The following is a 15,194-nucleotide window of genomic DNA, read 5'->3' as shown; positions in this document are numbered from 1 at the left end:
AAGAGACCCGGAGGTGAGCCCCACGCCCCCACTCTGTGCGTAGTTTGGAATTGAGAACCTCTCTGAAAGTAGCACTGGTTTTGCCCCGGGCTCATTTCTGGGCTGTTCTGCATAGGGGAGTTCTGAACCCAAGAGAAGCCCCCACCTCACTCCCCCAGGAACAAAACTGCCTGGAGTGCTGGAAGCCAAAGAGCTCGGAGGTCCACCTGAATCTGAAGATTCGTTACTGACCGGCAACTTCAGGCAGATCGCCCAAGCTATGGGGCGTCTCAGTTTCTTACTTCAGAAAATGGGATGATAATACTATTCAGGGGATTCATCTGAGGCTTAAAATGAGATCGTATATGTGATACTGTCTGATGGATTTTGGGGAGGAGTGTTATTGGTGAAGAGTGTAATGAAGTCTAGGCTCTCCCGGCTCTTACTTTTAGAAAGTCATCTGTAATCTCGGCGCTTCTTGGGTGGTTGGCAGTCATGTCCTGGTTCCAGGAGGAGCGAGTCTGATGTGGGTGATGTTCTCAGCTGTCCTCAACTTATTTTTTCCCTGTCAGGGTATTTCAACCTCCTGTCTTTGGGTGTTCCTCAAAGGCTTTATTCGCTTCAGTTCACTTCAGTTCAGTTGCTGAGTTGTGTCTGACTCTTAGCGACCCCATGAACCGCAGCACGCCAGGCTTCCCTGTCCATCACCAACTCCCAGAGTCCCCCAAACTCATGTCCATCGAGTCGGTGATGCCATCCAACCATCTCATCCTCTGTCGTCCCCTTCTCCTCCTGCCCTCAATCCCTTCCAGCATCAGGGTCTTTTCCAATGAGTCAGCTCTTCGCATGAGGTGGCCAAAGTACTGGAGCTTCAGCTTCAACATCAGTCCTTCCAGTGAACACCCAGGACTGATCTGCTTTAGGATGGACTGGTTGGATCTCCTTGCAGTCCAAGGGACTCTCAAGAGTCTTCTCCAACACCACAGTTCAAAAGCATCAATTCTTCTGTGCTCAGCTTTCTTTATAGTCCAACTCTCACATCCATACATGACCACTGGAAAAACCATAGCCTTGACTAGATGGAACATTATGTAAAGTAATGTCTCTGCTTTTTAGTATGGTGTCTAGGTGGGTCATAACTTTACCTGGACAGTTATTTCATTTTGCTCTTCAGGGGTTGGAGACTGATCACAGGACTGTGAGTCTGGCTGTTGTGCATGTTTTGAGTTTCTGTTCGGTTTTAGAACTCTTAAGCGTGGGTGTGTGTATGTGTGTGTATGCACATCAGGAGTGCGGTAGGGTGGTTCTCTTGCCTTCCTATTTGGTTATTTGTATTTATCGACATCCCAAAGGTAATCTCTGTTTAACCTTCATTAAGTCATTCCACAGATGTATATATATTTGTATATCTCGTAATTTTTAAGTTGATATGTTGTATTTCTTTTTTATTCAATTCAAGAAATTATTTTTCTTTTCTTTTTCTTTTTTTTTTTTTGGCTGTTTGGCATAAGGGATCTTAATTCCCTGACCAGGGATCTAACCTGCTCCCCTTGCGGTGGAAGCTCAAGGTCTTAAACAATGGACCACCAGTGAAAGTGAAAGTCACTCAGTCGTGTCCAATTCTTTGCTATCCCATAGACTATACAGTCCATGGAATTCTCCAGGCCAGAATACCGGAGTGGGTAGCCTTTCCCTTCTCCAGGGGATCTTCCCCTCCAGGGATTGAACCCAGGTCTCCCGCATTGCAGGCATATTCTTTACCAGCTGAGCCACCAGGGAAGCCCAAGAATATTGGAGTGGGTAGCCTATCCCTTCTCCAGCAGATCTTCCCGACCCAGGAATCAAACTGGGGTCTCCTGCATTGCAGGCAGATTCTTTACCAACTGAGCTATCAGGGAAGCCCCATGGACCACCAGAGACGTCCCTTTATGTATTTTTAAAATTAAGCTCCAGTTCTGTGCCAGTGACTGCTCCGAGGGCCGGAAAGACAGTGACGATCTTCAGGACAGTTGTGTCCCCTGGGGAAGGGACAGTCCAGGGTCAGAAGGCCAACAGTTGAACTAGTAACACCGTAACTGCAGGGGATGCCACCCGCCCCACCCCCACCCCTAGCACCACCCCAGGAGTGGCGCCCACTTTCCCCAGGGCAGGCGTGCATGCAGGGAGGTCTCACCAGAAGAAGGGATGTTTGGGCTGACATCTGGAGATGAGGAATGGAGGGAAGGGGAGTCTCTGGGGGGCAGTGTTCAGGCGGGCAGGAAGTGCTGGAGATGCAGACTCTGGTCCTCAAGTTCTCCTTGGTGATGGGTGCTGCTGCTCAATTTCTCTGGACCTCATTTCCTTCTCTGTAACAATAGTACCTGCCTAACAGGTGTTAGGATAACCAGAGGAACTATTCTTTTTAAGACTGATGCTGGGAAAGATTGAAGGCAGGAGGAGGAAGGGATGACAGAGGATGAGATGGTTGGATAGCATCACCGACTCAATGGACCTGAATTTGAGCAAACTCCAGGAGTTGGTGATGGACGGGGAAGCCTGGCGGGCTGCAGTCCATGGGATCGCAAAGAGTCGGACACGACTAAGTGACTCAACAACAACAACAATATTCTTTTAAAGGGTTGAAACTGTGCCTGAGGTAAAGGAAGTACTATATAAATGTTTGCAAAATAAAAAAGAAATCCACGCCTGTACAGTGTAATCTTGAGAGTGTATTTGTCTTCTGAGTGTTTTTCCCCCCTGCCTCTAAGAGCGCAGTAATATTTTTTCTAACGTTTGGCCTCGGTGTGTGTTTCAGGTGCTTTTCTGAGTCCCAGCCTCGCGCCCCGCTGGCCGTGTTCTGCGGTGGGTGTTCGCTGTTTGGGCGAGGAGCACGCCCCCAGCATGGACCTCGTCGCCTTGCTGAAGTCTCACTTCCTCTGCCACCTCATCTTCTGCTACGTCTTCATTGCCTCGGGGCTCATCATCAATACCATTCAGCTCTGCACGCTCCTTCTCTGGCCGGTGAACAAGCAGCTCTTCCGGAAGATCAACTGCCGGCTGTCCTACTGCGTCTCCAGCCGTAAGAGGCTTCCCTTCTGCTCTCTGTTTGCATGGGCGTTACTGTTAGGACTTTCTATGCAGGTTACTAGGCTTGCAGTGTATGCTTAGATATGTTGTTTGTTTGTTTCTGTTTGTTTGAGTTTTTGACAAAATGAAAAATGTCTATTTTTGTCCTCATTCTCAAGCTATTTTTTTAAATGAGCAATGCCAGCAGCACCGCCAGATGCCAGAATTCAACAGACAAGGAGGGCTCTGCTATGAAAAGCAAATAAGCATTTTGTCTCTGTTTCTTTAGGTTTCCTCCTCGGAAACAATCATTGTTCGTTGTTCAGTCACTCAGTTGTGTCCCACTCTTTGCAACCCCATGGACTGCAGCACGCCAGGCTTCCCTGTCCGTCACCATTTCCCGGAGTCTGCTCAAATTCATGTCAATTGAGTCGATGATACTGACCAACCATCTCATCCTCTGTCATCCCCTTCTCCTGCCCTCAATCTTTCCCAGCATCAGGGTCTTTTCCAATGAGTTAGTGTCAGTGATTTCTTAGTTATCCTTACAGAAATAGCATATATGTGTGCATATATAGGTTATTTCTATAAGGGAAGACATGTATGTATGGCTCTTACGTTTGTACATGTAAGCAGGTGGGTCTGTATATGTATAGATACGTAAGACATACACATAGCTCAGATCATGAACTCCTTATTGCCCAATTCAGACTTAAATTGAAGAAAACAGGGGAAAACCAATAGACCATTCAGGTATGACCTAAATCAAATCCCTTATGATTATACAGTGGAAGTGAGAAATAGATTTAAGGGACTAGATCTGATAGACAGAGTGCCTGATGAACTATGGATGGAGGTTTGTGATGTTGTACACAAGACAGGGAGCAAGACCATCCCCAAGAAAAAGAAATGCAGAAAAGCAAAATGGCTGTCTGAGGAGACCTTGCAAATAGCTGTGAAAAGAAGGGAAGTGAAAAGCAAAGAAGGAAAGGAAAGATATAAGCATCTGAATGCAGAGTTCCAAAGAATAGCAAGGAGAGACAAGAAAGCCTTCCTCAGTGATCAGTGTGAAGAAACAGAGGAAAACAATAGAATGGGAAAGACTAGAGATCTCTTCAAGAAAATTAGAGATACCAAGGGAACATTTCATGCAAAGATGGGCTTGATAAAGGACAGAAATGGTATGGACCTAACAGAAGCAGAAGATATTAAGAAGAGGTGGCAAGAATACACAGAAGAAATGTACAAAAAAGAGCTTCATGACCCAGATAATCACGATGGTGTGATCACTCTCCTAAAGCCAGACATCCTGGAATGTGAAGTCAAGTGGGCCTTAGGAAGCATCACTACGAGCAAAGCTAGTGGAGGTGATGGAATTCCAGTGGAGCTATTTCAAATCCTGAAAGATGATGCTGTGAAAGTGCTGCACTCAGTATGCCAGCACATTTGGAAAACTCAGCAGTGGCCACAGGACTGGAAAAGGTCAGTTTTCATTCCAATCCCAAAGAAAGGCAATGCCAAAGAATGCTCAAACTACCGCACAATTGCATTCATCTCACATGCTAGTAAAGTAATGCTCAAAATTCTCCAAGCCAGGCTTCAGCAATACGTGAACCATGAACTTCCAGATGTTCAAGCTGGTTTTAGAAAAGGCAGAGGAACCAGAGATCAAATTGCCAACATCTGCTGGATCATGGAAAAAGCAAGAGAGTTCCAGAAAACATCTATTTCTGCTTTATTGACTATGCCAAAGCCTTTGACTGTGTGGATCACAATAAACTGTGGAAAATTCTGAAAGAGATGGGAATCCTAGACCACCTGACCGGCCTCTTGAGAAATCTCTATGCAGGTCAGGAAGCAACACTTAGAACTGGACATGGAACAACAGCCTGGTTCCAAATAGGGAAAGGAGTACATCAAGGCTGTATATTGTCACCCTGCTTATTCAACTTATATGCAGAGTACATCATGAGAAACGCTGGGCTGGAAGAAGCACAAGCTGAAATCAAGATGCTGGGAGAAATATCAATAACCTCGGATATGCATATGACACTACCCCTATGGCAGAAAGTGAAGAAGAACTAAAGAGCCTCTTGATGAAAGTGAAATAGGAGAGTAAAAATGTTGGCTTAAAGCTCAACATTCAGAAAACTAAGATCATGGCATCTGGCCCCATCACTTTATGGCAAATAAATAGATGGGGAAACAGTAGAAACAGTGGCTGACTTTATTTTGGGGGGCTCCAAAATCACTGCAGATGGTGATTGCCACCATGAAATTAAAAGACGCTTGCTCCTGGGAAGGAAAGTTATGGCCAACCTAGACAGCATATTAAAAAGCAAAGACATTACTTTGGCAACTAAGGTCCATCTAGTCAAGGCTATGGTTTTTCCAGTAGTCATGTATGGATGTGCGAGTTGGACTATAAAGAAAGCTGAGCACAGAAGAATTGATGCTTTTGAACTGTGGTGTTGGAGAAGACTCTTGAGAGTCCCTTGGACTGCAAGGAGATCCAACCAGTCCATCCTAAAGCAGATCTGTCCTGAATATTCATTGGAAGGACTGATATTGAAGCTGAACCTCCAATACTTTGGTCACCTGATATGAAGAGCTGACTCAGTAGAAACGACCCTGATGCTGGGAAAGATTGAAGGCAGGAGGAGAAGGGAACGACAGAGGATGAAATGGTTGGATGGCATCACCAACTCAATGGACATGAGTTTGAGTAAACTCCTGGAATTGGTGATAGACAGGGAAGCCTAGCATGCTGCAGTCCATGAGGTCTCAGAGAGTCGGACACGACTCTGAGCGACTGAACTGAACTGAACTGAACTGAACACATACTTTTTAAAACCAAATACTGGTATAATATATTGTTCATCCTTCTTGGTTCTTTTCGTTAACTTTTTGAGATAATTGGTGCTCATATGATCGTAAGAAACAATACAGATAGATCCCATTCACCCTTCAGCCAGTTTTCCCCAATGTTGCCGTCTTGCACGTCTACAGTGTACCATGCTTATAAGAAAACTGACATTGACACAGTGCGCCAACCTTATTTGGATTTCCCCAGTTTTATGTACATTCATGTCTGTGTGTGTGTGTGTGTTTGTGTGATTACACTAGACTATTTTAAACATGACTAATTCAACTCGCCAGAATTTCAAAAATGAAAATAATACAAGGTGAATCTGGGGATGTCTAAAGATGAGTTTGGTGTTGATTGACCAGAAATCTATACCTGTTCTCAATAGCACAAAATGCTGTGTGTATCATTTCCAATTACATATATGATTATGAATATTTTTTTAAATGAACTTTTTCAAATGAAGCAATTAAAAAAATCTCAGCTGCCTTCAATTATGCCAAAAATTTCAAAATTATGGATATCGCTTTGGATCTGTTTCAACGAAGCAATCAGATTTTAATTTGAATCAAAATAATACAAGCTGCATACAGTTACCCAGATGGATTACTACTGATTCAATGAGCTATTTTTGAAACTTCAAGATACTGATCTTATGAGGAAAAGAATAATAGCTGCATCCTCATTTGTAACGTTGCGCTGACTCAGAACTGGCAGATATGTCTGCCACTATTTCTAATGTGGCATGTGAACTAGAGCTACTGTGTCTTGGGTTGGAATATTTTATATAAATGTCTTGAGCATGTTCATAAGATCCATAAAGTCACAGTTGCAAAAAATGTGTCTTTAATCCTCCTGTCTGTAGCCCATTGGTTGGGCCACCCACTCAGTGCAGTCATGCAAATTTGTTAGTCATGCATTTTACTCCGATACTGTTTATAGTATTGAAGCACTTACCATGGTTCAGAAAAGGGAACAACCTTTCAAGGCTGGACAGAGGCAGCAGGAGTGGTCAGAAACTGATTTGTAACTTTTTGAAGAAAAGAGTTTGCATAATCAAGAGGAGATAATTGCTTCAGATTTACTTTATAATTTTAAATGTCTTTTTCCATTTAAGTGTCTATTTAACAAAACTTGTTTAACAAACAATGTTAATTGCACTTGTCATTGAAGCCTGCATTTATATGATTTGCACACACATACAGAGATTCCAAAATCCGTCAGTTTGCGATTGGGAATCACGTGTATTTGCACTGTTGTGACCTCTGTTGAAATCTCAGGTGGATGCTTAAGGACTGAATTTTCATCTGGAGTTCAGAAATAGGAGATAGGCTTTGAAACGAGAGTTCCTAAGAGTCTCTGCTTTGCTTTTGGGAGGTAGCGGAGACATGCCAAGTCAATATTCTTTATAAAACATTCATTATTTATTTAATTTATGTGTTTGGCTGCGCTGGGCGGGTCTTAGATGCAGCACGTGAGATCTTCTGATGGAGATTAAGATGCGGAGCACATTCAGAAGGCAAGGTGGATTTCTCAACATGACAAATAATTATTTAACATGATTCCAAATGAAACGTAACCATCCAAGACCACTGGTGTTTCCTCACCCAGGGTGCCGTGAATGGCCAACAGTCTAATTTCACAACAGGGTCAGAAGTACATGGCCAGGTCCCTCCCATCCCAGGATATCCCCCCATGCTGTTTGCCTGCTGTCCCAGAGGAGAGCTCCCACGGGTTTGGATTGATCAGATACAGAAGTCACCTGAAAAGGGAAGGGGGGCCTCTCTCTGGAGGAGCAGGTCTAGCTTTTGGGAAGGGAGAGTGTGGTGGCGGTAGGAGAGGGTGATGCCTCCTGGACTGTGGTGAGGAATCCCACCCCCCGCCCCCCGTCTTCTCCAGCATCTCCATTCCTGGTACCCCAGCATGTCTTAGATATAAAGCTGTTCTCTCTCTCTCTCTGAACTTGTCCTCTGTAGTTGACAGATCCTTGGAGTGTTTTGCAGCAACAACCAAAGACGTGTAAGAGAGAGCCTGTTTGGGAAGCCTCATCAGAGGCTATAGTTCGTGGGCTATTGAACAGCTCAGAATAGAGGTGATCAGGCCCTCTCTGTTTGCTGTCAACTCTCCTCTCAGGTTAGGATGAATCATCCTCTCCAGGTGATTAGCGAATCACTCTAAAGCTTAGAAAATCAGCCGCATTCACCGTTCTCACAGCTGACTTCTTAAAGAAAAACAGCAGATAAATTGTTTCCTAGACATTCAAGACCCCTACGTTACCTGCTCGCTTTTTACTAATGCAGCTGCATCTGTATGCGTCTTTATTTATTTATTTATTTATTTTAATGTTTGTCAAGAGTTTGGTGGTGCACTAGGTGAGTCCAAAGTAGTCACCAGTCGTGGCATGCGAAAGGCCACTGACGTAAGTGACAAATAGAGTCGGTTTCCAGCATGCCACACGGGCAGAGAATCTTAGTCTAGTGGCAGGGGCTGCCATGAGGAGCAACAGTTTAAGAGTTTGTTTGACTTGGATGGCTGCTTTGGGAGGGCTGTTTCAGTTCCTTTCCCCCTAGCTTTGTAGGCCCCTAAGCCTGAGAGGCTGAGATAGACTGGCTTAGCATACTGAATGGTGGGGGTTGGGGGTGGGGTATGGAGCCGACCTCTGCAAGGTGAGGAGACAGAAGGAAGTTACAAGAAGCGGGCTGCCACACAGAACTGTATATTACCTTCCCCTGTACAGAATGTGCCCTTTAGTCTCTAGGGAAAGGTGGCCAAGACCAGCTGGCTCGCTTTCCTTCCCGCCCTTGACTCTGTGTGTTTTAAAAAAAGGAGAGAAGAATTAGGAGAACCTATTAATGGCAGAGGTTTTAAAAGGGGGGGGGGATGGGGAGAGTGGAGGATGACAGCTGACCTTAATGTTCCATGAAGGGCTGGAGACACAGAACTGCCATCGAGACACCCCACCCACACACCAGCTCCAGTGCCTGGCTTCAAATTCCATGCTGTAGCTCCCCTCCTCTGTGCCTTGAGCCTGTCTCTTACTTTTTCTGGAGCGTGATGCTCCTGGATTTCACAGCCGTTCGATGCATGACTCCGCTAGGTGCCTCTGACTGCCAAGGGCTGATGACGCTGAGGAGGGGTCAGGGTCTGGGGTGCAGAGATGAAGCAAGAATATCCTGCCCTCCTGCTTGTAGGCTGTCGCCTTGGGTGAGCCCCACAAACCCTCTGAGTTCAGCAGCAGGATGGATCACAGTGGCTGGTCAAAGAAACAGAATGACATGCTGCGTATGAAAGTGCTTCGTGAGCTGTTTAACGCACATCAGTTTAGGATGAAAACTGAAATTTGTGTTGGCGGAGGGAAGCAGAATTGCAGAGGAGAGGGTGGGGGGGGGCGGACAGGTAAGGCTATCTTCTTTCTTCTCATAATGGCAGTTTACTTGGTTGGGTACTTTCAAAAAATGAACTACATTTGAATTAAGGGGAGGGAGTGGAATTGACCAAATTCCAATATTTTTCTAATAAAGAGTTTGGGTGTTTTCTTTTTCTTTTTGCACTTGGGAAGATGGTTACCTCTCTTCTTTACATCTCCCTTCTGCATTCCCACCCCTTCTCCTTGAAGGGTATTGGCTGGTTGATTTGCAGCAGACGGTGGCTGAGCATGAGGAGAGACGCAAGCTCTGTTTCTCCAACTATAACACTGCTCAGAGTTCCTTCCTAGTTAACAATAGTGGACCCCAGTATGTAGCAGTCCCTTCCCAGCTGTGACCTGAGGGCGGGGCTCAGTATCTCAGATGGATAGGCGCCCTCCCCGGAACCCCAGGGGGAACCAGGCTTCACTGAAGATGCTTCCTTGTCCCACTTTTAGGGTGACGTCCCTCTTGTGGGGTGATGAACCTCGGGTTCTTGGGGCCGTTCCTCCACTGCAACAACTTTGGTCATACGATCAGTCTGATTCTCCTGGGTGCCAGGCTGGTCCCTGGAGCCGGTCTGGTGTGCTTTATTTTTTCTTGTTAAAATAATTTAATTTATTTGTTTTTGGCTGTTCTGGGTCTTCGTTGCTGCGTGGTCTCTTCTCGCTGCGCTGAGCGGGGGCTGCTATCTAGTTGTGGTGGAGGGCTTCTCATCAAGGTGGCCTCTCTTGTTGTAGAGCACGAGCTCTTAGCTGCAACTCACAGGCTTTCGAGCCCTGGATCAAAACCTGTGGCACACGGGCTTAGTCGGTCTACAGCATGTGGGATCTTGCTGGACCAGGGACCGAACCTGTGTCTCCTGCATTGGCAGGCAGATTCTTTACCACCGAGCCACCAAGGAAGCCTTAATTTTTTCCTTTTTAAAAAAAGTTTGCTGCTTTTAGGCCCCACCGTTCAGCCTATGGGATTAGCTCCCCAAACCAGGGATCGGACCTGTGCCCTCCAGATTGTGAGTGCGGCGTCTTAACCACTGGACCACCAGGCAAGTACCTGGCCAGGTTCGCTTTAACACAGCGCCATCACCCATACTGTGAACTTGGCTGTTTTCCTTTCTTTTGTCTCTCCCTAGAATTGAAGAACCTACCTCCTACCACAGCCCCTCCTGAATCAGGATAAGAATTGTTTTTTTAAAATGTCTTGGTTTGAGTTCCAGATTCTTGGGCATGTCTTAGTTTCCTTGCTTTGAGATGAGTTGGTGGGGGTGTAGCTGGGAGCAGCAGCTGTTAGGGGGCAGAGGGACCAGGGCCAGGGATGGGAGGGGGATGGGGGGAGGGGCACGACAGGAAGGAGGTGCTCCAGATGAGCGAACACGCCCAGGAGCCCCCCACGATCTGTTCCTGGATTTCCTCTAGATGGGAGTTGTTACTGATCCTTTTGGTAGGAGATTTCTTGGAGGCACATGGATCCCTAGGAGCAGGCCCTGGGGAAGTGGTACTCCCCTTTGACCCAGTGGGTATTTATAGCATCAGGGTGGATCCTGGGGGCAGGGTAGGGTAGGATCATAGCCGGAGATCTTGAGGCAGAGTGGGGGGCTGTCTAAGGGAAGGAGGGTCAGCCCTCTGAGGTTTCTATTTCTGAGTAAGGCCAGGAGAAGCAGGGCTTAGACACATTCCTGTGTGTGTCATGAGGTGGGGGCCACAATTGGGTGCCCTCCCACCCCGTCTTACATGAGAGAACAGGGCCAGACCGGAGTGTCTTTGATAAAAGGTGATCCATCAAAGAGAGGGTGCTGTGGCATTTTCCACGGTGACCTTGGGAGAAATAACACGTGCTATTCACTTGGCAGCTGGCTTGCTCCGTGTCTCTTCCCAGCCTGATGAATGGCAGGACTGCCCCGCTTATTTTCGTCCAGGCGGTTTCTTCACTCTTTCCCGTCCGGAGCGGGTTTGGCTCTTTCACTTGGGGCAATAGTTTATCGCCCGCAAGATGTCAGGAAGGGTCTTTGCTATGTTGGCCCCAGAGCCCTGGTCCTGACCCTTCCCGTCGCTGATTCTGCTGAACCGTGGACTCCTGCTGCCTCTGTGGTTCTGACCCAGAGGTGAAGGGCTCTCCCTGGGCCGAGCAGAGGGCACCCGGATTCCTCTCCCGGGACAGTCCTTTGCTCGCTTCACTCTCTCTCCTGTGCTCGTACCATTTCCTTCTCCTGTCTGTGTCGGTCTCCACGCCCTCACGGCTCTCACAAGCAAGCTCCGCGTCGTCTGGGGTTATAGCTCTGACGGCCGGGCCTGGGAGGTTCGGCAGCTTCTACAGGTGCCGGCTAGTCCGTGCCCTCAGGGGCTGATGAAGAGCCCAGGAGAGTGTGTGTGTATCTCCCTGGAGACCCGAGGCCTTGGCAGCGGTCTCCGTAACTGAAATAAGAGGCCACCGCGTCAAGCAGCAGAGATCTTGCTCTAAGTGGTTTCCTGGTGATTCATTCAGCAAACATTGAGCGCCTGCTGTGTGCCAGGCGCTGTGCTGGGTACTAGGCACCTGGTGGTGAGAAAGACAGCTACGAGCCTGCCCCCAGGGAGCTTGCGGTCTGCTTGTCTGAAAGTCTCATAATCATTTCATGCAAGGGCACCTTGGCTAAGTCGTTGTGAGGAACAGACCCAGACCATCCTGTTTGCCCCATGTTTGGGCAAAACGGACCTTGATTCCTTCTGTCCTCACTTTGAGGCTTTTCGAGTAGCACAGCAACCAACCAACCAACCAAATGAAGGAAAAACCATACCTGGTTAGCAACTCAGCATTCTGAACGGAAGTAGCAGACGCAATCCAGAAATGGACTTAAGGTAGATCTTATTTACAGTGTGTTATAGAGTCAAAGAGCTCGCGTGTCTGCACTTAAATGGCGCCAGAATAACAGGTAGGAGAAAAAGAAGAGAATCAGTGTGTATATAAGCGGGGTCAGGCTTCTCAGTTCTGCTGTTTTATTCCGTAGACTTCCAGCCAGCCAACACTTAGCGGGCACTTGCTGTTCTAACCGGAGAAGGCAATGGCACCCCACTCCAGTACTCTTGCCTGGAAAATCCCATGGGCAGAGGAGCCTGGAAGGCTGCAGTCCATGAGGTTGCAAAGAGTCAGACATGACTGAGCAACTTCACTTTCACTTTTCACTTCCATGCATCGGAGAAGGAAATGGCAACCCACTCCAGTGTTTTTGCCTGGAGAATCCCAGGGATGGCAGAGCCTGGTGGGCTGCCGACTATGGGGTTGCACAGAGTCGGACATGACTGAAGCGACTTAGCAGCAGCAGCAGCAGCCGTTCTAACTCCTGTTTTGAGTTCTAGGCACAGAGAGGTTAAGCAAGTTGCCCAGGGTCACACAGGAAGTGGAGGAGCTGAGACTGGGGCCGTCTGAGCGCAAACCTCTCTGCAGCACCACTCAGCATGGCCTGGTGGTGGAGGAGCCAGGCTCCAGGGTGGAGGAGCCAGGCTCCGGAGTAGAGGCCTCGTGTCCACTGGTGATTGTAGTAGGTGACGTTCCACAGGGCGATGGAGATTGTGAAGTCATGACACACAGCTATTTCCATGGCTGATCCGTGTAATCATTGCAGTCTGTGGTGTGCAGTGTGTGTTAGGCCTCACGCTAGACCCTTCATGTCCTTACCTTGTTTAAACACATAACCACCCTGAATAGGCAGTCTCCCATTACACGCCAAGTGAAAGTCACTCAGTTGTGTCCGACTCTTTGTGACCCCATGGACTATACAGTCCATGGAATTCTCCAGGCCAAAATACTGAAGAGGGTAACCTTTCCCTTCTCCAGGGGATCTTCCCAACCCAGGGATTGAACCCAGGTCTCCTGCATTGCGGGCAGATTCTTTACCAGCTGAGCCACAAGGGAAGCCCAAGAATACTGGAGTGGGTATCCTATCCCCTCTCCAGATCTTCCCAACCCAGGGATTGAGCCTGGGTCTGCTGCATTGCAGGCGGATTCTTTACCAATTGAGCTATCAGGGACGCCCTGTCATGCCCACCCACTCTGGAAATCTTGCCTGGAGAATCCCATGGACAGAAGAGCCTGGTGGGCTACAGTCCCTGGGGCTGCAAAGAGTCGGACACGACTGAGCGACTGAGCAGAGAGAGGCCATTTCATGGATCAGTGGTCTGAGGCTCAGAGAGGTCAGGTGACTTGTCTGAGGTCACACAGGAAGTCAGAGAGCTGAGATTCCCAAATCCGTTCCCCCACTACCTTTTTAGAAATGCATCTTTGGCTGCACTGGCTCTTTGTTTCTCTAGTTGCGGCGGGCGGGGCTGCTCCCCAGCCGCGGCGCTCCAGCTTCTCTGGCTGCTGAGCAAGGGCTCTGGAGCCCGTGGGCTTCAGCAGTGGTGGTGCCTGGGTTCCTGGATTCCACAGCATGTGGAATCTTCCCAGACCAAAGATCGAACCCAAGTTCCCTGCCTTGGCAGGTCGATTCTTAACCACCGGCCCACCAGGGAAGTCCCAGTTTTCTCCTACATTTTGAAAAACAAAGAAAACTGTGCGTAAGAGTTATTTTATCACCCACGGTTGCTGTGAAGCAAATGTCTGTTTGGATCAGCCCTGCGCGTGTCCACGCCCTGTCTCAGCACCAGGGGGCTGTGCAGGGTGTCTGTCACTTCCTTAACAAGCGTGCATTTGGGTTCATCCTGGGGATCTGATCCTGGGCCAGCACCTGGAGCTCAGAGGTGAAGGGGATGTAGCCGCTGCCTTCAGAGGGGTCCAGGCTATTGGGGAAAGCATGTGAGCCAGCCACCACAGAGCAGCCAGACAGAGGCCAGGCTAGAGGCACGCAAGGAACGTGGAGCAAGTCCATCCTGGGGAGGGATGGAGGCTGGTTCACCAAAGCAGCATCCTATCAGAAGTTACTGAATGAGTGGGAGGTGTGATATGTTGGGAAGAAGGGGAAAGGTGGTCTGGGCTGAGGAAAAAGCATATTCCAGCATCGCCTAGGGGCAGCACTGGTTTATCTGCACCGGTTTGTTCAGGGAGCCGGTTTGTTCATCTGTGGGACCTACCACGTGTCATCACGACCTTGCTGAGTCAGGAGGCGGGAGCCGGGTGCCCTCCACCCAGGGCCTGGAGGACACTGGTGTCCAGTGGTGCCCAGCATGGCTTGGTCCACGGATGCACCCACATAGCCATCTCCAGAAATTCCAAGCCTTGTAAACCATCCATTTCCTTCAAGGTTTATTTTTGTCTTACCCTGAGCAGCTCTATTTGAAATGTGCCTTGAGAAGCTGTTAATTTTTTTTTTTTTAAAGATCTGTTCACACATAATCTTTTATAGGAAGATACCCAGCTGGGTCATTATTTCCTTGAACCATGTTGCACCCTAAGTATGATATTATGTAAAAATAGCATGAGGCAAAACGGTGCCATGTAATACCAATTTTATAAATACAGACTATAAGTTGATCGGAGTGCTGCTTTAAGGCATTAGAATTAAAGATGAGTTTTTAAAATTGCCTTTATAGCATGTATTTTATTAACTGGGGGGGGGAACCCCAAACAAAATAAAAGCCCAGACAACAAAAAGAATTAGCTAGGAAAGGGGTTAGAAAAGAGGAATATAAGATGGGCCCTTCGTGCAGTGTATGTGTGAGTGTTTGTGTATTTGTGGGAAAGCCTCCTGCGTGCTGGCAGGGGCTCCCCATTCCTGGGCCCAGGAGTGATGTGATGTTCAGGCCTCGCCCCAGGACCTTCATAGAGTGTATTCAACTCATCACCGCAGTGACTGAGGACAGCGGAGGCGAGAGAAAGTGCCTAGAGCTGCGTCCCTGGGTCCCCAGGGTCCCCCCCCGCCCCAGAAGACATACACATTCTTACCCTCCACCTGTCAACAGGGTTTTATTCAGAAGCAGAGTCTTTGCTCA

At 48.0% G+C, this 15,194-nt stretch overlaps 2 protein-coding genes across 4 annotated transcripts in view; both read left to right on the top strand.

Annotated features, from left to right (window-relative positions):
- The window catches only part of AGPAT4 (1-acylglycerol-3-phosphate O-acyltransferase 4), a 134,248-nt gene that overhangs the window by 48,699 nt on the left and 70,355 nt on the right, over positions 1–15,194 (top strand). For all 3 annotated transcript variants that reach the window (XM_027972637.3, XM_027972636.3, XM_027972638.3), the window contains exon 2: positions 2,774–3,037. In XM_027972637.3, the coding sequence (XP_027828438.2) occupies positions 2,860–3,037 (178 nt within the window). In that variant the 5' untranslated portion in view covers positions 2,774–2,859. The remainder of the gene's footprint in view (positions 1–2,773; positions 3,038–15,194) is intronic.
- Positions 3,755–14,786, top strand: LOC132660263 (uncharacterized). The gene is made up of 2 exons (XM_060419881.1): positions 3,755–11,607; positions 13,374–14,786. The coding sequence occupies exon 1, from the start codon at positions 3,875–3,877 to the stop codon at positions 4,817–4,819; it is 945 nt and encodes a 314-aa protein (XP_060275864.1). The 5' UTR covers positions 3,755–3,874; the 3' UTR covers positions 4,820–11,607; positions 13,374–14,786.

The sequence above is a fragment of the Ovis aries genome, chromosome 8, assembly GCF_016772045.2.
Source record: "Ovis aries strain OAR_USU_Benz2616 breed Rambouillet chromosome 8, ARS-UI_Ramb_v3.0, whole genome shotgun sequence".
NCBI classification, from domain to species: domain Eukaryota; kingdom Metazoa; phylum Chordata; class Mammalia; order Artiodactyla; family Bovidae; genus Ovis; species Ovis aries.
This window is presented reverse-complemented; position numbering and strand designations above follow the sequence as displayed.